Source organism: Cannabis sativa, chromosome 1 (genome assembly GCF_029168945.1).
Source record: "Cannabis sativa cultivar Pink pepper isolate KNU-18-1 chromosome 1, ASM2916894v1, whole genome shotgun sequence".
Classification (NCBI taxonomy): Eukaryota; Viridiplantae; Streptophyta; class Magnoliopsida; order Rosales; family Cannabaceae; genus Cannabis; species Cannabis sativa.
The window spans coordinates 51,592,895-51,617,799 of record NC_083601.1 but is presented as its reverse complement, the minus strand read 5'-3'; the positions used below and the strand labels follow the sequence as shown (position 1 = coordinate 51,617,799).

General features: G+C 32.3%; 1 protein-coding gene across 2 annotated transcripts; it reads left to right on the top strand.

Moving 5' to 3' along the window:
* Positions 1 to 1,478: 1,478 nt before the first annotated feature.
* On the top strand, positions 1,479 to 5,282 carry LOC115707234 (MADS-box protein FBP24-like). Of its 2 annotated transcripts, XM_030635119.2 has the most exons (7): positions 1,479 to 1,617; positions 1,699 to 1,911; positions 2,253 to 2,319; positions 2,423 to 2,587; positions 3,725 to 3,766; positions 3,883 to 3,924; positions 4,834 to 5,279. In XM_030635119.2, exons 2-7 carry the CDS (start codon positions 1,724 to 1,726, stop codon positions 5,098 to 5,100), a joined length of 771 nt encoding a protein of 256 aa, XP_030490979.2. In that variant the 5' UTR covers positions 1,479 to 1,617; positions 1,699 to 1,723; the 3' UTR covers positions 5,101 to 5,279. The 2 variants fall into 2 exon arrangements, with proteins under 2 accessions (XP_030490979.2, XP_030490980.2); XM_030635120.2 differs by lacking the exon at positions 3,883 to 3,924 and having other exon boundaries at positions 4,834 to 5,282.
* The last annotated feature ends 19,623 nt before the right edge of the window (positions 5,283 to 24,905 follow it).

Genomic DNA, 24,905 nt, shown 5'->3' with positions numbered 1-24,905 from the left:
ACTTCCACCTCAAATTCTTCAAAAAGACAAACTTCAAACTAGTCATGTGCTTACATGCACACTCTTTGTTTACTTTGTCTTTTCTTTTCTTCTTCATTTTATTTCTCTCTACACAACCAAAATTACAGTAATAATGTTTCTATTCACTAACATACCTAACTATTTACACACCAATTCATTTATTAATAAAACATAACTGTTGACCGAGGTTTTCAGCAACCAATAAAATAATAATAATTAAGAGAGCTTTAAGGAATTAAGAGAGAGGTTTTTACGTGGTTGGGGCGTTAATGAGCCTTAGTCCACGAGTCTGTATATTTATGATAGTATTTATTACAGAGAATGTTCTTGGTGGATTTTTCCTCTTCTAGTTCTTATGAAACCCAGAATTCTTGACCTCTACTTTAATGAGTTTGGGGGGTATTTATAGTGTTTATGTGGGGTGATCCCTAGAATTGAGGTACATGTCTTTCTGTATCTATCAGTAAAGCCACACATTCCCAATGAATATATCATAGGAAATGCACGGTCTAATCCCTAGGCTTTGTAAGGATTTTATGGATGTAGTCCTTTATCCTTTTTGACTGATGTGATTCCTCACAGAGTAGCCGTCACTAGACTTTATTGATCATAGCCTAGTAGGTGCAGAGTGGGGGTTGTGCCGTCAGACTTTAATACATATGGCAGTTTCAATACGTCTCCTCCCATGCGGCATTAAATGCGAGATGACTGTTCAGATAGGATCTGACACCTCCCGGAGATGCTTTGTTGTAGCCTTGCTCTTCGGGAGCATGTGAGACTTACATGCCATCTCCGGGAGGCATGTCTAAGGTTGATCCCTGCGCTTAAGATGACTTAGCTGAATTACATAAACGCCAAACCCTTTCCACCTACGTGTCATCATCCGGTTGGTCCACGTATTTTGGGCAAATTCAGGAGTAACAATAACTATAGCTTAAATGCTACCGTAAATGTATGCAAACATAACTACTTGAATTTGTGTATCACATATTCTCCAATTTATATATACCTATGACACTATAATTACACTTATACATATATATTAAGTTATATATTATACATTATATTATAAGTTTTAAGTTTTTATTTATATATTTTTTATATATAATTAAATATTTAGCTTAAACATTCTATAATATATATTAGTGATGGTCACTCAAGGTGGGATACATACTATATATAATATATAATTTTAATTAAGTGAATTGAATAAATTATAATTATTCAGCAAACTTAATATTGAAGCTTAGTGTAGTTGAAAAAGAGAGTTGATCTGATGAAATGAGTCAAAACGATCACATGCGTTTCGTATACTTCACTGTCCATTTCTCCATTAATAGGTGTAGCTAGTGCTCATAGAAACATTCCTTATTTGGTAATCTTTTTTATTGTAGCAAAATTCATAATATATCACATTTGATATACCAACTAAGGAATATATATGGGACCACATACCATCTCATTATTGCTCAATACAACATGCCCTCGATTCATGTATAGAACAATGGGGTATTTTTCTTACTCAGCCAAATATTACAAAATAGTATAGTGCTCTAGCCAAACAAGAGGATCATATATACCTGCAATATCATATCTGTAAGTGTGAACCCTTCTTCCTTTCTCTAATTCCTTATATCATATCTCTATTATATATATTACTTTTGTTGTGTTTGATAGGAGAATTAGAGCTAGGCACAGAATTATGGGACGTGGAAAGATTAAGATTTCAAGAATAGAGAACAAAATCACAAGACAAGTAACCTTTGCAAAACGTCGAGCTGGGCTTTTAAAGAAAACTCATGAGCTTGCTGTGCTATGCGATGCTCAGATCGGTCTCATCATTTTCTCTGCCAATGGAAAATTATATGACTTCTGTAGTGACCCTTTAAGGTATTAATTAAATTAATTTATTAATTACTTAATTATTATTATATACTTCAGTTGTATTTAAACAATGTAGAAATTTCTCTTCTGTCTTAGGAATATTTGTGGAAGTGGTCCAATTAATTAATGTCATTTTCAAACCAAGAATAATGTATTATTATATACGTATCACACTATATATAGCTACATGTCAAAAATTAAATAATGATGAAATTCTCTGAATCGCAGTTTTGGTCATTATTATTTATAATAATAAATTAAATTTAATGGGCACTCAAATATGTATAAATTATAAATTTTGATATATATTTAGTTTTTACTAAGTATATTTATTATTTTTTTTACAGTATGCAGAATATAATACAGAAGTATCAACTCACAACAGGAACTCGAATTGTGGAGCAAAATGACACAGTAAGGCACATTATTGTATTATTACACCACCATATATCTCCACAAACTATATTTGGCTAATAATTAACAAGAAAATTATAATTTTAAATGTATAATTTTGTAGGAACAACTCCACGGTGAAATGAGAAGAATCATAAGCGAAACTCAAAATCTTCAACTGAGTTTACAACGCTACACTGGAGAGGATTTGAGTTCATTGACTTTGGGCGAATTGAATGAACTCGAACAAGTCTTAGTCCATGCTTCCCATAATGTCCGAGCTCGCAAGGTATATATATACTTCGATCGATCTTATTGTTGGATAATAATAAAGATCTTTAGAGAGAATACTTAAATAGAAGAAACTATATTTTATATCTTATGTGATTTTTGACTTGGTACAAAATGATAGGATGACTTTTTTATAAAACTCTATGGACTAATTTAAAAACATTATTAAATAATTAGGGATTGTTTAACTTGGTAACTTAAAAATTATTTTTTGTTTTAAAAATTAATAAGATCGTTTGGTTAATTTTTTTAAAAATTGTATTTTAAAAACAGAATTTTAAAAAACTAGAAAACAGAATACATTAAAATGTAGTTTTCAATTTTCAAAAATAATTTTTTTTTGTCTAATATATTATATTTTATATTCTTGCTTACATACCCGGACTATGGAACCCGGAGCCCAGACCCCAACCCCGGACCTTGGACCCCAACTCGAACCCTGGACCCAGACCCGGACTCGAATCTTGAACCCGAAACTAGACTTGGACTCGGACCATGACCCCAGACCGACCTCGGACTCGAACCCAGACATAGACCCGGACTTGGACCCCAAACCCCGAAATCGGGTCAGAATTCGGGTTCAGGTCTGAGTTTGAGTCTGGGTTCAGGCTGAGGTCTGGGTCCATGATCCGGTCCAAGCATGGATGGATTCATTTCATCATAATATGGTGTAGAATATTAATTTTTTTTAGTAAAAAAATTAAAAAATAGTTTTAAAAAACTTGAGCCAAACACTATTAAATTTTTAAAATGATAAAAACCTGAAATATGTTCTCACTTTTGAAAACACAATTCTAAAAATTAAAAACTAAAAACACAGCTAAACAAACTCTTAGTTTTTGCATTTTTCTACATAATTCTCACTACTAGCACAAATAGAAGATAATTCTAGAAAATTCAAGATTACTCAAACAAAACAGAAAACTTTAAACACTTTATTAATAAATATAAAAATAGTCTAAAAACTTTAATAACAAGAAAATTTTAAAAATTAACTATACTAAATAAATCAAGTTTAATATATCAACCCTTATATTACCTAATAACTATATATATTTGATTATATATGTGTAGAATAGTGCTATGTTATTAATTATTATTATTGATTAACTTTGCATTATCTATGCATGAGCAGTTTGAAATCTTACAACAGCAGATGGAGAATCTTCAAAGAAAGGTACTGAAGTCTCATTATTAGTACTGTACATATAACATCTCATATATTTGTTAATATTATTAATTATATATATTTGCAATGAAATAATATTAATATTGGCTAAAATACATATATAGAAGCAACTACTGGAGCAAGATAATGAGCACATTTTTCATCTGGTATGAGTAAGAGCACATATTTCTAGAGATATATATATATATATACTAGGTGATTGTTACGTGTCAAGCCACGTAGTGTTAGTTTTATTTAATATTTTAGTTTTTTATTTGAATTAATAATTAAAATAGTATAATTATTTGAACGATTTGTTTTATAAAAATAAAATATGTGTCAGTATATTTAGTAAGTAAAATATAGTTGTGTTATAATAATGTATGTTATTAATAGTAAAATGTACATTGATCTTCTAATTGAAAAAAGTTCTATTATCTCATTTCATATCTAATAATAGCTACACAACTATATATTTATAGACTTTCACATTCTTTGCAAATTACTAATAAGCACCAATAATATTTTCATATTCTAATATTTTTCAACCTTCTCCTCTTGGTGGTAAAATTAAAAATAAAACTAAAAATAAGCACAAACATATAAGGTAAATACTAATTACAGCCCATTTTATCTTTTTTTTATTATTATTTTAAGCCCAAGCCCAAAAATCTCTAAGCCAACACAATCAATCTTCTTTTATATTATCTTTTCTAAATATTTTATCTATATTTTTCTTTTTTAAAAAATAAATAAAAAAATTATTAATATTCTCCCAAGATAAGTTTGTTAGAGAGATATGTGGCTAAGATGATTTTTTTAATTTAAAAAGAGATTATTAATATTTAAAAGATTGTTTAATTTTTTGGGTTTAATTATTGGGTTTATTTTTTAACGGAAGATCAAACTAAATTTAACATAATATTCTTTTATTTTTAAGTATATTCTGTTAAACCAAGAATGTTAAACCAAGAAATACCGTTAGATAGGCACTTTTAATATATAAAGATATATATAGACATTCATAAATGATTAATTACATATGATAATATAATAATTATATAAAATGAAAATAGATAAAGGAGCACCAAGCAACAGCAGCAGCTTATGAGGAGCAAAATCAAGTACATGTGACAAAGATAGAAGAAGTAGAGAGAATGGGAATGAATAATAATAATATTAATTGGAATAGGAATGGGAATGTTTTGGATCAATTCCCATTTAGTGGAGAAGTGCAACCAAGCAGTGTTCTTCAACTTGCAACTCTTCATGATCATCACAATCTTAACCCTAATCGTCTCCTTCCTACTCAGCCAAACCTTAGGGAATACACCCTTGACTAATCCTTATTATTGATATATTTATATATATATATATATGTACGTGTGTGGAATATAGTATATGTCACATTTTATTCTCTCTCTCTGTTTGTTATTACTTCATTATATGTGTGTATACCTAAGCTTTTCGTATTATGAACTTCAATATTCTTCAAAATATACTTTATCTTTTGAGAGAGATATTCATCTTTGAAAATTTCTCCTTTTTTTTTTCTTTTTGTTGCACAGATCGAACACTTTTTGATCAATTTTAGTTGAGCCATAATATAGTTGGAAAAGCAAATTGAGTAAAAAAAACAATTATATATCTTTTGGGACAGTATTGATTTTTGGCCTTAGATATCAAAAACTTCAGTACGAACGATTTGAAGACCTACATGAGATGTATGTATATATATAATCTGAGATATTATAAACATGTACGTACGTAAATGTAATTAATTATTGGTGTACTTAGTTTTGAGCTTAATACTAACCTATATATATCGCCGTAGTACGTAAACTATTTAATGTTGATTAGAACCCCGGCAGTCATATAATTAATATAAATATCTATTCTATATAAAGTGTGCCTATATAATTGAAATTCTTGATTTATGATAAATTTATGGGTGATTTTTTATTTTTATTTAATAAAATAATAAAATATTATTCATATATAATAAAATAATAATAATACAAATCCTATTAATATTTAAATTGATATTTGAACTGTGAGATTTGATACGGAGAGAAGATTTGAGCAAACAATCTGATATTCCAACTATTTGCAAATCGAAGCCATAAATTCCCAATAACAAAAACAGAGAATAAATCGGAACGAAAGAAATTAATTATGTGGTTCATTTACCTCTTTCGATTGGAACAAAGCCGAGCCCAAACAAATCAGATTTTCAAGTATCAATACAACTTGTACAACCCATTTGTTTTTTTTTTTTTTTTTTTTTTGTTAAGGTACACTTGTTTTATTTGAGATATCACCCTATATATGTTTATTAATTTAATGGAATATCTATAAACTCTATGTGTATATATAATTTATTGCTACATGTTTAGTGCGGATTATCTTTGTTTCTATTGATATTGCATCAAAGGGGGTTGCAAGCTCAAGTAGATCGATATCGAGTTCTAAGATACCAAAACATGAGAAACAAGCTTCAATGTTCCTTGATAATCATCCAAATTATAATTAGATGGTTGAATTACATTGAACAAATTCATTTGAAATAGTTAAAAAAAAAAATAGACAAATCATTTAAAATAGTTTTTTTTTTTTGCTTTATTTTTCATTCATTCATTATTTTATCATATTTCTAATTTATTTTTTGATTTTGAAATTCATTCAGTGATTTGGATTGGAGTTGATGTTTGCCATCTCAATCTTCAATTCATAAAACATTTTGTATTTCCACATGGAGGAGGTGGTCCTATTGGTGTGAAGAAACACTTAGGCACCATATTTTCCTTCTCATCCAGTGGTAATTATAACATTTTTTCATTGAGAATATTTTGTTTTTTCCTGGTCACATTTTTAACGAGCTTAGTTTTTATAATAAAGGTACCTACCTGTGGCATTCCATTTAAAATATTCAATTTTACCTCTCAGAACCATTTTTGTTACACCTTGGGGTTATGACTTTAGGAGTTGTATATTTATTTATACTTTTAATATTCATTTTGCAAACTCAGAACACTGCTAGAATCGAGCCTGAAGATGTTGACAAGCATCCAATGGACTACGGATTCCACGCATTATATCTAAATTATAAAGTATATTATTTAGATACACGTAATAATAATCTCACCTAATAACTAATAATATTTTTTCTTTAATTTTTAATTGTATCACTTTTAAATAATATAAAAAAAAAAAACTAACATAAAATTTAGTATACGTGCCTCGCACGTACTTTTTGCTAGTATATATATGTATATGTATAGATCGATTCATTTGTTCTAAGCTTATTAACTGGTTTTTTAGGTTTCTTATATATATAGTACCTTGATGAATCTAATTAGTCATTGCTCGATTTTAAGATAAACGTAACCTTATCTCATAATAAGTAGCTATATGTTATCACTAGTAAACATTACGCGCTTTGCGGCGGATATATAAAATATTTTAAATTATATATAAAAAAATAAATTATATATTTTAATTAATAATAATTACTTATTAAAATTTTAACTAAACTATTAAAAAATTTGTGACATAAATACTTAAAATATTAAATTTGTTGCTAATAAATATTGGAATTCGAAAAAATAGTAGCATAAATCTTTATTTATGGTTTAATTTTTATTTTGATGTGTGTGTTAAGTTCTGAGTTCGAATTTTATATTACGTGTGTTTTTAATGTTTGAGTTTTAGTGTTTTACTGGAGTTCTAATGTTTGAGTTTGTGTTTATGAGATTTTTTTTTATTATTATTTATTTTTATAGATTTTGAGAACTTAAAATTTGATGTTGTTTCAATTGATTATTGGGATTGAGAGTTTGATTTTTCATGCAGGAATTAAAGTTTGTCTTTTTCGTTTCATTGATTGAAAAATATTAGTAGAAAGTTTATGTAATGAGAATTTTGAATGTATGTGAAAAAAGAATTGAAAAATAGTATTTGAATCGAGAATCAAGGTTTATTGTTAATGTCCTTACAAAAAAAATTATTATTAATCTGTAAAGATGATATGGTTGGAAAAGATGGAAAATTGATTTTTATTTCATTTAATATGTATATATAATGTTTTTTTCTTTTTTGAATAATATGAATTCAATTTAATTAATTTTTATTTTTTAAAAGAATTATTAGTTTGGTCAATACTATATTTACATGTGGCACTTTATTGATCAACTAATAGAACGATAAATTGAGTGTTAAGTTTAGAAATTTGAGATTATCAATAGGAACTAAAATGATGACATCGACTTTATATGATTGAAATATAAAAATAATACATTTTGAAAAAATTTAATTTATAGTCTCATACTTGTTTCTTCTTCTACGTAATCTTACGCCTGTTTTTTTTTTTTTTTTTTTGTTGTTGTTCAATTCATAATGTTTGATTTATAATAAACTTTTTCTATAAAAAATACTTTTCTTATATTCTGCAAAGTAAAAAAACTTCACACATATATAGTTATGAATACATATATATAAATAATTGAATAATTATTTAATTTAATATTATTAATTTAGTTGTTTAAAAAATAATTGATTTAAGATAGATATTTTTCTTACCGAAGTGAGTGCAACAACCAAGGTGCTTTTGACTACAGACCGAAGTGAGTGCAACAACCATATCTCTCATACCGAAGATTGATAACCCTCAAGGAGCTACTGACTACAGACCAATAGCCTGCTGCACCACTACTTACAAATGCATTTCAAAAATAATTTGTACCAGACTCTCGGAAGTTCTCCCGGTCCTTATTCATGAAAACCAAGGTGCTTTTGTCAAGAAGAGACTTTTAGCTCATAACGTCTTGATTTTGCAGGATCTTCTAAAAGGATACACTAGGAAGACCATTTCTTCTAGATGTCTTATGAAGATTGATTTGAGCAAGGCTTATGATACGGTAGACTGGTGCTTTGTGGCTGATATTTTAAAAGCTCTTCGCTTCCCTTCTAAATTTATCATCTGGATCTTAAGCTGTCTTCACGGAGCTTCTTATGCCCTTCTGCTTAATGGAAGAATCCAAGGGTCGTTTAAAGGTGAAAAAGGCCTTCGTCAAGGGGACCCGATGTCCCCGCTTCTCTTTGTTATTATAATGGAATACTTAACCAGACTTCTTATTCAATGTTCTAAGAAGAAAGGGTTTGGTTTTCACCCGTTGTGCAAATCCTTAGGCCTTGTCAACCTGTGTTTTGCAGACGATCTCATTATTTTCTGCAAGGGCAATGACAAGTCTGTTCAGATGGTGAAAAATGCCTTCAATCGATTTAGTGAAGCAACGGGCCTGGTTGCTAATAAAGACAAGTCAACGGTGTTTTTTGGGGGTATTCCAAATGCCAACAAACAGAGACTTGCCAACATCTTACAAATGGAAGAGGGTTCTTTCCCTATGAAGTACCTCGGGGTGAATCTTAGACCAACCAAGTGGCGATCTGCTGATTGTGGTATCATTTTAGACAAACTGCACAAGAATTTACACACTTGGGCTAGTAGGAATCTCTCGTTTGCTGGAAGGGCTCAATTGATTCATTCGATTTTGTTGGGGATCAGGAATTATTGGATGGGCTTATTTTTGCTTCCTCAGAAAATTACGGCGGCTATTGACAAATGTTGCAAAGATTTTCTCTGGGGTTCTGTGGGAAACAGAAGCAAACTTCATATTCCTTCTTGGGAAAAAGTTTGTCTCCCCAAGAATGCAGGAGGCCTTGGCTTTAGAGAAGGTAAGGCTTGGAATATAGCGCTTATGGCAAAGTATATTTGGGCTATATCTAGTAAACAGGATAACCTTTGGGTTAGATGGATTGATGCAATCTACATGAGAGGGCTGAGCTTTTGGACAGTTGAATTCAAGCAAGATGCGAGCTGGTACTTCAAAAAATTACTTCGTCTTCGTTCAACTGTCAATGAAACAATAATCACTTCTGCTATTAAAAGAGGTAAGTTTAGTGCTAAACTCTTTTATCTCTCTTTTATTCAAGCTCAAAAGATTGATTATGCAAGGAACATTTGGAATAGAATGATTATTCCAAAGCATGGGTTCATAGGATGGCAAATAGTGAATAATCAGCTGCTAACCAGGGACAATCTAAGCCGATTTATGCCAATCTCTTCTCCTCTGTGCCCGGTCTGCTGTAGGGAAAATGAATCGCACCAGCATCTTTTTGTAACCTGCTGCTTTACTCGCAATCTGGTTGATGAGATTACCAAATGGTTTGGCCATATTGATTGGCCAATCGACTTCAGTTGTTGGTTCTCAAAGGCTGCTGTTAACTTGCAGGGAAGAATCACCAATGCTGTCATTTTGGCTACCCTTTACATGGTTTGGACAAACAGAAATAGTTGCATATTTGAGTTGAGTTGTAAGACAGCTAGCACCTTAAGTAGAGAGATCAAATCTTGTGTTAAATATAGATGTTTAATTGGTTGTAATGGGGGAAAAGGGAAGCTAGATAATCACATTTTTAATGTAATTTCCAGCTGGTTTTAATGGCAGATTTCGGTCTGCAGCTGGTGTTGTTTGCTTGTTTGTTTTGTCTATTTGAATAAAGATCTTCTTCTTGTTCAAAAAAAAAAAAAGATAGATATTTTTATAAAAAAAATTATTAGAATAATAGTAAAGTATTAATTATATTAAAAAATTGAGAGAATTAAGGAGAAGAAAGAAAAATAGTTTTAAAGAGATTTTAGACCGCTACATCATTGTCTCATACTTCTCCTTTATATATATATATCTATAGATATATAGATTCTCTTATTTTTTTTTAATTTTATTTATATATTAATTTAATCAACTCCCATCTATTTTATCTTTCTTTCTCTATTTTTTAGTTAGTATTATTTAATAACATATTAAAAGAACAAAAATCAAAATATCACTACACTGCATAAATCTAACATAATAACATTTTATTTTTTATAATTTATTAGGAAACAAATTAAAAATTAATAATAACAGAAATTAAAAAATTTAGAATTAATATTTAGTTAGAATAACAATTAAAAAATCATATGAAATATATCATTGATATAATACTTCAAATATATCATTCAAAGAAAATTTAAAGATACAACCAGTGTGTTAAATAAAAGAAAAAAGTAGTGAAATTAAAAACATGAAAATTTTATAAAACTAAGATAATTGTTCCAATTCATTTAATTCTTTGTCGAAAGTTTTTTCTGCTATAGACTATGCTAGGACTCGATAGGAGAGAGAGAGATTGCCAGGGGCGGAGCCACATATACCCCTATAGGGGCTGTGGCCCCCTGAATTTTAAAAAATTTGCTTTACTAAACATATATATATAATCACATATAAAAAGATATTAATACATAATTTTTCATGTATAAAAGAACTAAAAAATTAATATTTACTTATTTAAATATAATTTTATTATTAAGAAAATATATATAGTTTTATTTTATATATTAATGGAGGTCTTACAATTATATATATTTAATAAATAGTAAATTATTATATTACTATTTTATTAGACTTAATTAATTTGTTTTAATTTTTAAAAAGATATTTAGTAAATTATTTAATAAATAGTAGTAAAATTAACTAATTATATTATTCTTAAAGTCAATATAAGTATTTTTTCCTAAAGAAATAACATATTATTATTAATTTTGATAATTAAATTAATAAACTCCGTCAAATTTTAGCGTAACACTCGTACTTTATTTTTAATTTAATGATTTGATTAATTTTTTTTAAAAAAAAAATATTGTATAAAATATTTATAAAATTTAAAAATGCAGTATTTTTTATAATTGACACACATCCTTAAAAGGTATTAAAATCATCGAAATTTAAATTTATTGTATATTGCACTGTCTGATATTGGCCCCCCCAACTCTTTAGTTCTGACTCCGCCCCTGGAGATTGCTATATAATATTTGATTATGAAATTGAACATGTACTTACAAATTATGTTATTATTTATGAATATAAAAAAGATTATTTGATGCTATCTAAGAAAAAGAGAATGAATAATAACAATCATGAAGTGTATAAAAAATAAAAAATAAAAAATGTGGCAGTTAGAGATTGAAAGAAGACACATAGTAATAAAAGATTAATATAATGAAGAAAAAAAGATATGACTTAATTTTTGGTTAATGATATATATATTTATATATATATTTATATATATATATATATATGATGACTTGGGGTAGATTAAAAAAATTAATTAAAAATATGGCTATAAACGTGTGATGAATGATGATATAGATTTGAAATGATAAAAATTATAAATTAAAAAAAAAAACTTAAAAAAATTATTAATTAATGTAAAATGATAAAAATATAAGAAAATAAATATATGTAGATTTTTTTATATAAAAGAAAGTCACGTTTTTATAGAAAAAAACTTAAAAAAATATTAATTAAAATAATTATTAATAATAAAATGATAAAAAAAAATATAAGAAAATAAATAAATATTTATAAATCTAATAAAAAATTAATAAAAGAGAGAATTAAGGAGAGAATAGATAAAGCTATTTGAAGTGATATTAAATGACACATCATCGCCTTATAATTCTCCTTTATATATATACTAGTATATTGTTAGTAAAAATATATTGGAAACAATAATAATAAAGTTATAATATATGTTGCATTTGTTCCTCGAACACCCCTATTGTCAGAGCATATTGTCCTATATAAGGAGTGATCTTTGCTTGAAATGAAAAGAAAAAGTAATTATATTCTGACCTTTAGCTTGGACACTCTTGTAAAATAACAGAATTGCAACCGATGAGAAAGAAATATGAAAATATGTGAAATTGAGAGAGAAGCTTTTATTGTGTTTGCCTGTATGGGTGATGAATGGGTTAATCGTAAAGATTGTTTAATTTTTTGGGTATAATTATTGGGGTTATTTTTTGAAATTTGAATGAAGCAGTGTAAAATAATTTCAAAAATTGTAGTTTGTTAGAGAGATATGTAAGTGGGTTTATTTGTTGAATTTCAATGAAGCTAAAAAAATTTCAAAAATTGTAGGATTTGTTAGAGAGATATGTGGGTAAGATATTTTTTTTTTAATTTAAAAAAAGATTGTTTAATTTTTTGGGTTTAATTATTGGGTTTATTTGTTTAATTTCAATGAAGCCTTGTAAAAAAATTTCAAAAATTGTAGGATTTGTTAGAGAGATATGTGGGTAAGATATTTTTTTTAATTTAAAAAAAGATTGTTTAATTTTTTGGGTTTAATTATTGGGTTTATTTATTTGTTAACGTTTAACGTTAATTAATCGTTCGTTAAACCAAGAATTGTCGTTACATAGGCACTTTTAATATATAAAGATATATATAGATTTATCACTAAATATTAAAATAAAAATTAACTTATATAATGATATGTAGAGTGCCTTGACTTGTAGCATTATATATATGTGGATGTGGTGATAGAATTAATTAATATAGACACAAGACAAATATATATAGTTTCAAAGCTCGTTTAGTATGTCATATAAGGGTCGTATTGTATTAAATAATAAATAACATTATGTTTAGATAAACCAATGTATTGTATTAATTATTACGATCAAATTTTTTAATACAATGTATGTTGTATTATTTAATACATAACAAATTGTTCGTATTATCTTGTATTATAATATTTATAAAGGATTTAGGGTCAACATCTATTTCCAACCCAGACCTGAAACTCAAACCCAAGACCCGGACTTGGACATGGACCCCAGACCCGGACCCGGACCCCCGACCCCAAACCCGACCTGGACCTAGACCCGGACCCAGACCTAGACCCGGACACAAACTCGGACCCACACCTGGACCCCGGACCCAACTTGGACTCAACCCAGACCAGTTGGGACCTAGACCTGAGACCCAAACCTAAACCCGAACCCATACTTGGACTCCCGACTTGGACCTGGACCTGGGACCCGGGACCCAGGACCCAAGACTTGGGACTCGAACCCAGACCTAGACCCGGGACCCGAACCCAGACCCAGACCCGGACCCGGGACCCAAACACATCTCAAGTGTAACAATTTAGACAAATATTGAGTCTTAAGTTGAACATTCGACTATAATAGACTCACTAGCTATTAAGTTTCATACAGAGTTTCTAAGGGAACCATGTATGAGACTAATGTTGTATATGCCCACAGGGCCATGACAGGATTCTTACTGAAGTTAAAAGAGGACCAAAAGTTGGCCACCCACTTGGAACCAAGGCACAGGCCGACCAGGATTTCCAAGCTTCAGGAGGGTCGGCCAGGGTCCCATGACTCAGCCAAGAACTAGCTAGGGTCACCAAACCCATGCATGAACATGCTAACTTTATAGGGTAAACCCCTAGGGCTGGACAACTCCCATGAATAAGTCCTAGGATCGGCCAGGTCTCAAGCCAAACCTCGAAGACCAACCAAGGTTAATTTTTGAATCTAAATGTGTGTTTTTTTTCTCAAAACTCAAATATGTGCCTCGTGTTCTTTATGACTCAAAGAGTCAAGAATCACAAAGAAGGCCAAAATAGAATCTTTTCGATTGAGAAGTTACACATTATACATTCAAAAACTATCATGTGAATCAAAATACCAAAAAGATTACAAACTAACATGAGACTCAAAAAGTTTTTAAAAGCATAAAAGCCTTGAAATTTATCAATGGCAGATACAAAGAAGAGATATCAAAGAAGAGAAGATGAAACATATATATATATATATAGAGAGAGAGAGAGAGAGAGAGAGAGAGAGAGAGAGAAAAGATCTAAAAGCATGCCATGCAAAAAGCCAACACTTGGCTAGATAAGGCTACTCGAGAGAGACTACTACAAACAAGACGAGAGCTAGAAACACCCTATCCGACCAGATGTTCGAACAGGGACTTAGGGGCAAACGTTATCCCAAATTTCACCCACCTGATATGGCATGTCAACATAAACCAAGACAGAGTACATGTGGAACAGAGCCTTGCCATAAGACAAGGTCTCATTACAAGGTATATATGATAAAACTGCAAAGCAACAAGCGAAAGGAGTGGAGCAAGTCGTCAAGTAACTGTACCAACATGTCTCGCCAGCCAAGGGAAGTCTATAGGCCGACCAAGATGAGCTTATATGGTCAGCCATTATCTGGGCACAAGCTGGCCGGCCAAAAAGTGACTTTCAGACCAAAGGGGCTTTCGTTTGACCAAGAGAACCTAACCTCTGCAAGAAAAATGTGTACAAAGCTGGCATCCACTTGCCAAAGGCCAGCCTCCTTTTGGTGAAGCTGAAAGGAACATAACCTGTCAAACCCTGGTAGGAACATGACCTGTTAAACCCTGGTAGGAACATGACATGCTAGACCCTGGTAGGAACATGACCTGTCAAACCGTAACAGGAATAGGACCTACTAGATCCTGGCAAGAGCACGCATGGCTAGCCAGACCTCATCCTGCAGGTGTATATGGCATTGGCCAGCTTCTCCGTAGCAGGACATTGATGCGCAACCTTCATCTGTGGATAGCAAGCCAAGCTACGAGTTGAGCCTTGACAGCCCATTAAGATGCTACAAAAATATCTACTTTTAAGGAGTAATTTTGGTCAGCTTGTTGATAGACCCTCCCTGATCTATAAACTAGTCTTTCTTGGAGTGGATCTCTGATGAGATCCTTGCCTCTTCCATTGGTTCTCTAATTGAACTGCCTTATCAGGCCGTTGGCTTCTTTATTGCGATGATCCAACTTTGTCTGGTGAGATCAAAAGATGTACTCTTGGTCATCCATCCATCTTAGGAATTTGCATCTCTACTGAGCTAATACATCGCAATCAACTGTTGGGTTTTATGCCCTAAATAAAACTCTATTTCAATGTAATCTCTATCATTTAAATATCAATAAAGAAACAGAAGTATTTTCAACACTTATTGTGTCATTTGGTTCATGTTATCATTTATTTGTTTATTTGATTTATAAATTCATCCAAACCCTTTATCACATTAATATTCTTGTTTATTGTGTCGTCAGCACAGTGGAGAGTAATCAAGATTGTGTGATTAAATATATATTCCTAGATTTATCAGTACACAGGGTTTAACTGATATGATAATCTACAACATAGTTTACTTGCACCTTGGATAAGTGCTATGTCCTTTCAAGGGCATTGGTTTAAGTAAAGCTTGGGTTGGATGCATGGAGTATGCATCGCAAGGGACCAATATTGAACTTTGAATCAGATATGTTAAATTTACCGTAATATCTATTCAATTCAATATCACCTAGTTGATCCTAGATCAAATGATCTTAATTCTGACATGGTTAGGTTCGATCTCAAGAGTATTATACATGTTTTTTTTATTTGTTAGTTAAGCTTACTTTTTGGTCAGGGTGATACGTACATTTTGAGAACATGGTAGTGCAATTGAGTGGGAGCGCTAAACATAGATATGAAATCTATAGCTTCTATCAGGGCATAGAAGTAAAGATGATTTCCTTCGAGCTTAACTAAACAAAGATAAATGGTTGAGTACTCATTTCAGAGATTATGTTAGTTCACTGAAATATCATTTATATGTGGCTAAGTGTTTTAAGGATAAAATACATTGAAGGGTGTAACAGTAAATTAATCCTTATACAATGTAGATCATCTATAGAGGATCATTGATTATTGGGATTATAACAATGGATAACTGATAGCGTATCTATATCGTGGAACATACAGAGCGCTCTATATAACTGAGAGTGCAATTCTAAGTTCTATGGTGGATGCAACAAGGAATTAATAAGTCAGTGAATTTACTTGGTAAATTCTGGGTCTGCTTATTGGAAGCTCAGATATATAGGCACATGGTCCCCATACTAGTTGAGACAATACTACTTGTAAGACTCAGTTAATTGATTTTAATTAATCAATTATAATTCTAAAATTAGACTATGTCAAGTTTATGAATTTTCACTAAGCAAGGGCTTAATTGTGAAGAAAGAGTATCTAGGGTTAATTTGTTAATTAAGAGACTTTGATAAGTCTAATTAATAAATATATTAAATGACAATATTATTTATTAATTAATATTTAGTTATTAAATAATTAGAATTGGCATTTAAATGGTTAAATTGGAAAATTGGTATTTTTGAGAATTAAGAAGGAAAATGAGAAAAAAAAAAGGCAAAATTGCAAAGTGGGGCCCAATATCCATTCATGGCCGGCCACTCTATAGCAAATTTACCATTTATTTTTTTCATTATTTTAATGCCAAATAAATCTAACCTAACCCTAGGTGGTTTCCTATAAATAGGTAGTGATGGCTTAAGGGAAAAGATGATGCATCTCATTCCTTCAGTAAAAAATTCAAAGCCTCTTTCACTAACCTAGCCGAAACCATCTCTCTCTCTCTTTCTCTCTTCAAAACCGAAGCCACATAGTGAAAAGAGTGAGTGCCCACACACATCAAGTAGTACTCAATCATAGTGTGTAAGGCTGTGAAGAATCCAGTTTCAAGAGAAGGAGATTCGGACTCAGATCTTGGTGATACTCTGCTACAGAAAGGATACAAGGGTTAAAGATCTGAGTGGAAGGAGACATTATATTCCGCTGCAACCACTGTAAGGTTTCTTATACTTTATATGTGTTTATCTCATATCGTTTTAAAAGTTCATATTTAGGATGTTAATAACATACTTGTTAGTAAATCTAGATCGTGGTAAAATAATTCTAACATCAACAACGCGTGGTTCTTCAGTTAGGTCGGCTTAGCATATGGCCTCTCCAAATCTGGCTAACTTGAGATCTTCTCCCAAGTCTATATGGGGCTTGCCAATTCCTGGTCCTGTCTCTCCTGCATAATATTAAGGATGTGGTTCGGCTGTGTCCCTTGGAGATGTTCCCCAAGGATCCTTCCTTCAGTGGGAGGCGATTGTAGAGGGTCCTCCCTTAGAGGCAAGGGTCGATTGCTTAGATCCATCAAGATATTTGTGCCATCCTGGCCAGCTATAGTGGCCAGATTCGTGGTGCCTATCGAGATGGCAGGATTGACAACATCTGCACTGTTCATGGGAGTTTTAGTCGTGGCTGGAACATTTACATCAGGATCTATAGTCTGAGGGTCTTGAGGAAGACCCGAAGATGCAGATGGTGCAACTGGAGGTCTTCTCGTGTTAACCATAGCGTTTGATCAAATATGATATCAACTCACTCTCAATAAAAACACCAAACTATTGACCTCAAAAAGTGGTCAACCGACAGTGGGGTCGTATTAATCTGATGTTTACCACGTATTACACAATTAGTGTTGGGTTTTATGCCCTAAATAAAACTCATTTCAATATAATCAGATTTACTTATTAATATAGATCAGATTTAACATTTAATGTTGCATGGTTCACATGATTTATTTCATGATTATATGTACATAATGTATGAATTCGTCTGAAACCCTTTTCACATACTTGATCCTGTTTATTGTGCTGTCAACACATTGGAAAGTAAACATGACTATGTGAATAAAGTTTCCTAGATTTATCAGACACAGGGTTTTACTGATATGATAATCTACAACAAGAGTTTACTTGCATTTGGAGAAATGCTATGTTCTTTCCAGAGCATTGGTTAAAGTAAAGCTCAGGTTGGATGCATGGAGTATGCATTGGAATGGACCGATATTGAACTTTGACTTAGATTTATTAAGCTTACCGTAATATCTATTCAAGTCAATATCGCCTAGTTGATCCTAGATCAAATGTTCTTAATCCTGTTATGATTAGGCTCAATCTTGAAAGGCTATTCGTGTTCTTTGATTTGTTAGTTAAGCCTACTTTTAGGTCAGGGTGATACGTACATTTTGGGAACACGGTAGTGCAATTGAGTGGGAGCGCTATCATAAACATGGAATCTATAGCTTCTATCTGGCGAATAGTAAGCAAAGGATGATCTCCTTCGAGCTTGACCAAACGAAAATAAATGGTGGAGTACTCATTTCACATAAGCTGAAATATCATTTATACGGGGTTAAGTGTTTTAAGGAATAAATACATTGTAGGGTGTAACGGTAATATAATCCCTTTACAATGTAGATCACTCATATAGAGGATCATTGATCAAATTAGGATTATAACAATGGATAACTAATGATGTGTCTATATGGTGGAACATATAGAGCATTCTATATACTGATAGTGCAATTCTAAGTTCTATGCGCGGATTCAACGAAGAATTAATAAGTTAGTGAATTTTAGTGCTAAATTCTTGATCTACTTATTGGAAGCTCGGTTATATAGACCCATGGTTCCCGCACTAGTTGAGATAATATTGCTTGTAAGACTCATATAATTGGTTTTGATTAATCAATTATAATTCTCAAATTAGACTATGTCTATTTGTGAAATTTTCACTAAGTAAGGGCGAAATTGTAAAGAAAGAGTTTGTAGGGGCATATTTGTTAATTATGATACTTTGTATGGTTCAATTAATAAATATGATAAATGACAATATTATTTAATAATTATTTATAGTTATTAAATAGTTAGAATTGGCATTTAAATGGTTGAATTTGAAAATTGGCGTTTTTGAGAAAATCAGATGCAGAAAAGATAAAACTGCAAAATTGCAAAAAGTGAGGCCCAAATCCACTATGCATGGCCGGCCACTTTTCTAGGGAATTTAAACTGATACTTTCATTATTTTAATTTCAAATAATTCAAACCTAACCCTAGTGCAATGCTATAAATAGATAGTGAAGGCTTCAGGAAAATTACACTTAAATTTTTTATTTTTCCTTCAGAGAAAAGTCTGTGCCTTCTCTCTCCCTATCTGGCCGACCACTCCCTCTCTCTTTCTTCTCTCTTGAATTTCGAAATTCTTAGTGTGAGAATAGTGCCCACACACAGCAAGTGATACCTCTATTGGAAGTTATTTTACCAGGAACTTAGATCTACTCACAAGTATGTTGATTTAACAGCCTAAATATGAACTTCTAAAACGATGGAAAATTAAACACATATTAGTATCAGAAATCTTACATTGGGTGCAGCGGAATATATGTCTCCTCCCACTCAGATCTCTAACCCTTGATTCCTTTCTGTAGCAGAGTATAATCAAAATCTGAGCCCGACAGTCCTTCTTTGTTGTTTCTGAATTCTACACAGCCTTCCTCACTATGATTGAGGTATTACTTGATGTGTGTAGGCACTACTCTAACACTTATAGATTTCGAAACAGTGAAGGAATAGAGAGAGAGACAGAGAGGGTGGCGGCTCAGAGAGAAAATTCTGTCAGAATAATGTTGTGAATGTGTTGTTGAAAACTGAAGCTTTTGCCTTCTATTTATAGAAGACCACACAGGGCTATGATTGAATTAATTGACATTTAAAAATTGAAAAAAAAAAATCAAAGAGAAAAGGAAGCTTAAGTGGCCGGCCTAGCCATTGTGGAAACAAGGCTTGCCACTTTTCCAACTTTCCTTTTCCTACATTGATAGTTTCTTGTTTTGTCAAAAACTGCCAATTCCTTTGTTCAACCACATAAATGTCAAATCTAATTATTTAATAATTAAAAATAATTATCAAATAATATATTGTCATTTATTTTATTAATAATAAAACTAATTAAAGTTTCCTAATTAATAAATATGCCCTTCAAAATCTCTATTTACTGTTTTGCCCTTAATAAGTGATAAATTCTCAAATAGACACAGTCTATCTTGAGAATTATAACTGATTAATTAAAATCAATTAAATGAGCCTTACAAGTAATATTATCTCAACTAGTGGGGGAACCATGGGTCTATATATCCGAGCTTCCAATAAGCAGATCTAGAATTTACTACTTAAATTCACTGACTTATTAATTCTTCGTTGAATCCACACATAGAACTCAGAATTGCACTCTCAGTATACAGAATACTCTATATGTTCCACCATATAGACACATCATTAGTTATCCATTGTTATAATCCTAATGTGATCAATGATCCTCTATATGGATGATTTACACTGTAAAAGGACTAAATTACCGTAACACCCTACAATGTATTTTATCCTTAAAACACTTAACCCTGTATAAATGATATTTCAACTAAGTGAAATGAGTACTCAATCATTTATCTCGTTTGGTTAAGCTCGAAGGAAATCACCCTTTGCTTACTATTCGCCAGATAGAAGCTATAGATTCCATATTTATGTTAGCGCTCCCACGCAATCGTACTACCGTGTTCCCAAAATGTATGTATTGCCCTGACCAAAAATTAGGCTTAACTAACAAATCAAAGAACACGAATAACACTCTCGAGATTGAGCCTAACCATATCAGGATTTCGATCATGTGATCTAGGATCAACTTAGTGATATTGAATTGAATAGATATTTACGGTAAGTTTCATAAATCTATTTCAAAGTTCAATATCGGTCCATTCCAATGCATACTCCATGCATCCAACCTGAGCTTTACTTTAACCTATGTTCTGGAAAGAACATAGCATTTCTCCAAATGCAAGTAATCTCTGTTGTAGATTGTCATATCAGTAAAACCCAGTGTTCTGATAAATCTAGGAATACTTTATTCACATAGTCATGTTTACTTTCCACTGTGTTGACAACATAATAAACATGATCAAGTATGTGAAAGGAGTTTGGATGAATTTATAAATCAAATAGACAAACAATTGATTAAGTGAACCAAAACATACACAAATGAATGAAAAATACTTCTGTTAATTTATTGACATTGAATAATCTGGATTACATTGAAATAGAGTTTTATTTAGGGCATAAAACCCAACAAACTCCCACTTGCACTAAGATAAAACAAATCAGTACATTTCAATTAATCCTAAATTCTGACGGTGCTTTTCGAATGAAGTTACTGCCAAGACTTTGGTGAATGGATCAGCTAAGTTGTCCTGCGTGTCCACTTTCTCCACCAGTACATCCCCTCTTGCCACATATTCTCTGATAATATGATACTTTCTTTCTATGTGCTTACTTCTCTTGTGGCTCCGAGGTTCCTTACTGTTGGCTATAGCTCCATTGTTATCACAAAGTAGGACTAGAGGCTTTTCCATTCCAGGAACTACACCAAGACTGGTGAAGAACTTCCTAAGCCAGACAACCTCTTTAGCTGCTTCAACAAGAAACTATGTATTCTGCCTCCATGGTAGAATCCGAAATTGCAGTTTGTTTAGCACTTCTCCAAACCACTGCTCCACCCCCAAGAGTAAACACCATCCCAGATGTAGATTTCCTGTCTTCAAGACATCCCTGGAAATCTGAGTCTGTATAGCCTAAGGGATTTAAAGCACCACACTTGTAGACTAATACATAATCTCTTGTACTCTTTAAGTATTTCAAAATATACTTAACAACATTCCAATGTACCCGTCCTGAATTTGACTGATACCCGCTCACGATTCCAACTGCATAGCAGATGTCAGGTCTAGTGCATAGCATAGCATACATTAGACTTCCAACTGCAGAAGCATAAGGAATTTTTGCCATGTCTTCTATCTCTTGAGGATTAGTAGGACACTGTTCCTTAGATAGACGGATACCATGTCTAGAGGGCATATTTGCCCCATTGGTATTAGTCATGGAGAATCTCTCTAGAACTTTGTCAATGTAAGTTGTTTGAGAGAGAGCAAGGGATCTGTTCTTCCGGTTTCTGATAATCTGAATACCGAGAACATAGGCTGCCTCACCCAAGTCTTTCATGTCGAATTGAGTGTCAAGCCATTCCTTGATGTGAGTCATTTTCTTGACATTGTTGCCAATGATCAAAATGTCATCAACATAAAGGACCAGGAATACTACTACTTGGTTTTCCTTGAGTTGGTAAAAACAAGGTTCATCTTCATTCTGATGAAAGCCGTAGGTTTTAATGATCTCATCAAACCTTTTATTCCACGAGCGAGAAGCTTGCTTAAGTCCATATATGGACCTATTTAATTTGCAAACTTTATTCTCCCCGCCTGTGAAGAACATAACCTTCTGGTTGCTCCATATAGATGGTTTCTTCAAGAAGCCCATTAAGAAAGGCTGTCTTGACATCCATTTGCTAAATTTCATAATCTAAAGCGGCAGCTATGGAGAGAAGAATTCGGATGGATTTGAGCATGGCAACCGGACTAAAAGTTTCCTCATAGTCCACACCTTCTCTTTGGGTATAACCCTTGGCGACCAGTCTAGCTTTGAAAGTTTCGACTTCGCCTCCAGCACCTCTTTTCTTCTTGTAGACCCATTTACATCCAATTGGACGATAATCATCAGCTGGTTCTACATATTCCCAGACTTTGTTCTTTTTCATGGAATCCATTTCTGAATCCATGCCGGATGACCATCGCTTCCGTTGCGGACTTGCCATTGCTTGTTTATAGGTTAATGGGTCGTCATCAATACCGTCACCAACGACCATATTGATTTCACCATCCAAGCCATAACGAGATGGTTTTGTAGAAACCCTCCCACTACGACGAGGAGCGGTGACCTTCTGAACAAGAGCTTTGGTAGTAGTTTTCTCAGTTGCTACAACTGAGGGAGTGGGATGTTCCTCTTCTTGAGTAGAAGAGGATGGTACATTTGAAGGAACAAGATTCGTGAGCATTTCCTCTAATACAATTTCACTTTTCGGTTTGTTGTCTTTCATATAGTTATCTTCAAGGAAAGTAGCATTTGTAGAAACAAATACTTTGTTATCCTTGTGACTATAAAATAGTCCACCCCTAGTCTCTTTAGAATTTCCGACAAACATGCAAACTTCAGTTCGCGATTCCAGTTTGCCTTCTTTCTTTCTCAAGACGTGAGCAGGGCACCCCCAAATCCTATAATGGCGTAAACTAGGTGTACGACCATTCCATAGTTCGACGGGTGTCTTAGGGACTGCTTTAGATGGTACAACATTTAAAATGTCGTTTGCCATTTGAATAGCATATCCCCGTAAGGACGTAGACGAGTTGAATAACTCAAAGCATAGACCTAACCATTTCCAAGAGAAAGTGCGATTTCTTCTTTACGCAACTCCATTCTGCTGTGGAGTGCTTGGGGCAGTATATTGGGATTCAATTCCAAGTTCAGTTAAATGATCTTTGAACTGCATATCCTTATATTCTCCACCCCTATCAGTTCGCAAGATCTTTAATGTTTTACCTAATTGGTTTTGAGCCAAAGCATGAAATTCCTGAAACTTTTCAAACATTTCAGATTTCTTTTGCATTAGGTAAAGAAAACTGTATCTAGAGAAATCGTCAATGAAAGTGACGAAATAGTCATAACCTCCTCTGGCTTTTACATTCAGCGGTCCGCAAACATCTGAATGCACTAACCCTAGGGGTTGTTTGGCAGGTTCTCCCTTCGCAGAGAAAGAACGTTTGGTCATTTTTCCTTCTAGGCAAGACTCGCAAAATGGCAGTTCTCCTAAGACGACATTTTTCAATGGACCGTCTTTGGTTAGCCTATTGAGTCTATCAAAGCCTATATGACCTAAACGTAAATGCCATAGATAAGTTTGATCATCATTATCAATCTCTTTTCTCTTAAGGCTTCTAGGTTTAGCTACATTGAAAAGTTCAGTATTTAGTGAGATTTGAGTATCAGGTCTTAAAACATAAAGCCCTTGTTCCATGTTTGCAACACATATATGAAATCCATTACGAGAAATTGAACAATTTGAACTCGAAAAATTCAATATATAAAATTGTGTCTGTAAACATGAAACACTAATCAAGTTTCTACTAAAATTGGGAATATATAAAACATTCTCTAAAAGTAAAAACTTCTTAGAATTAAACTTGATTCGGGTTGTTCCTCTTGCTTTAACTGATACCAACTCGCCATTTCCAACTTTAAGCTCTAACTCATCTGGGTGAAGATTCTCCCAAGTTTCAAGCAGCTACAATGAAGAACATACATGGCTAGTAGATCCAGAATCAACAATCCAGGTGGATTTGTCGTTCTCTAAAACACATGATTCAAAGACAAAAGCATCACCTTCGTTTGAATTGTCTAGAAGCCTGGGACATTGTTCTTCTTTATGTCCCTTTCCATTACAATTCGCACATAGAACATGATGTCTGATAATTGTACTTGAAGAAGCAGCTTTGTTAGAGCCTTCATGCTTAATCTTCTTCCTCTGATTAAAGTTTGCAATACAAGGACGTCCCATTGCAATCAGATTTCGCTCATGGGCCCTCAACTCA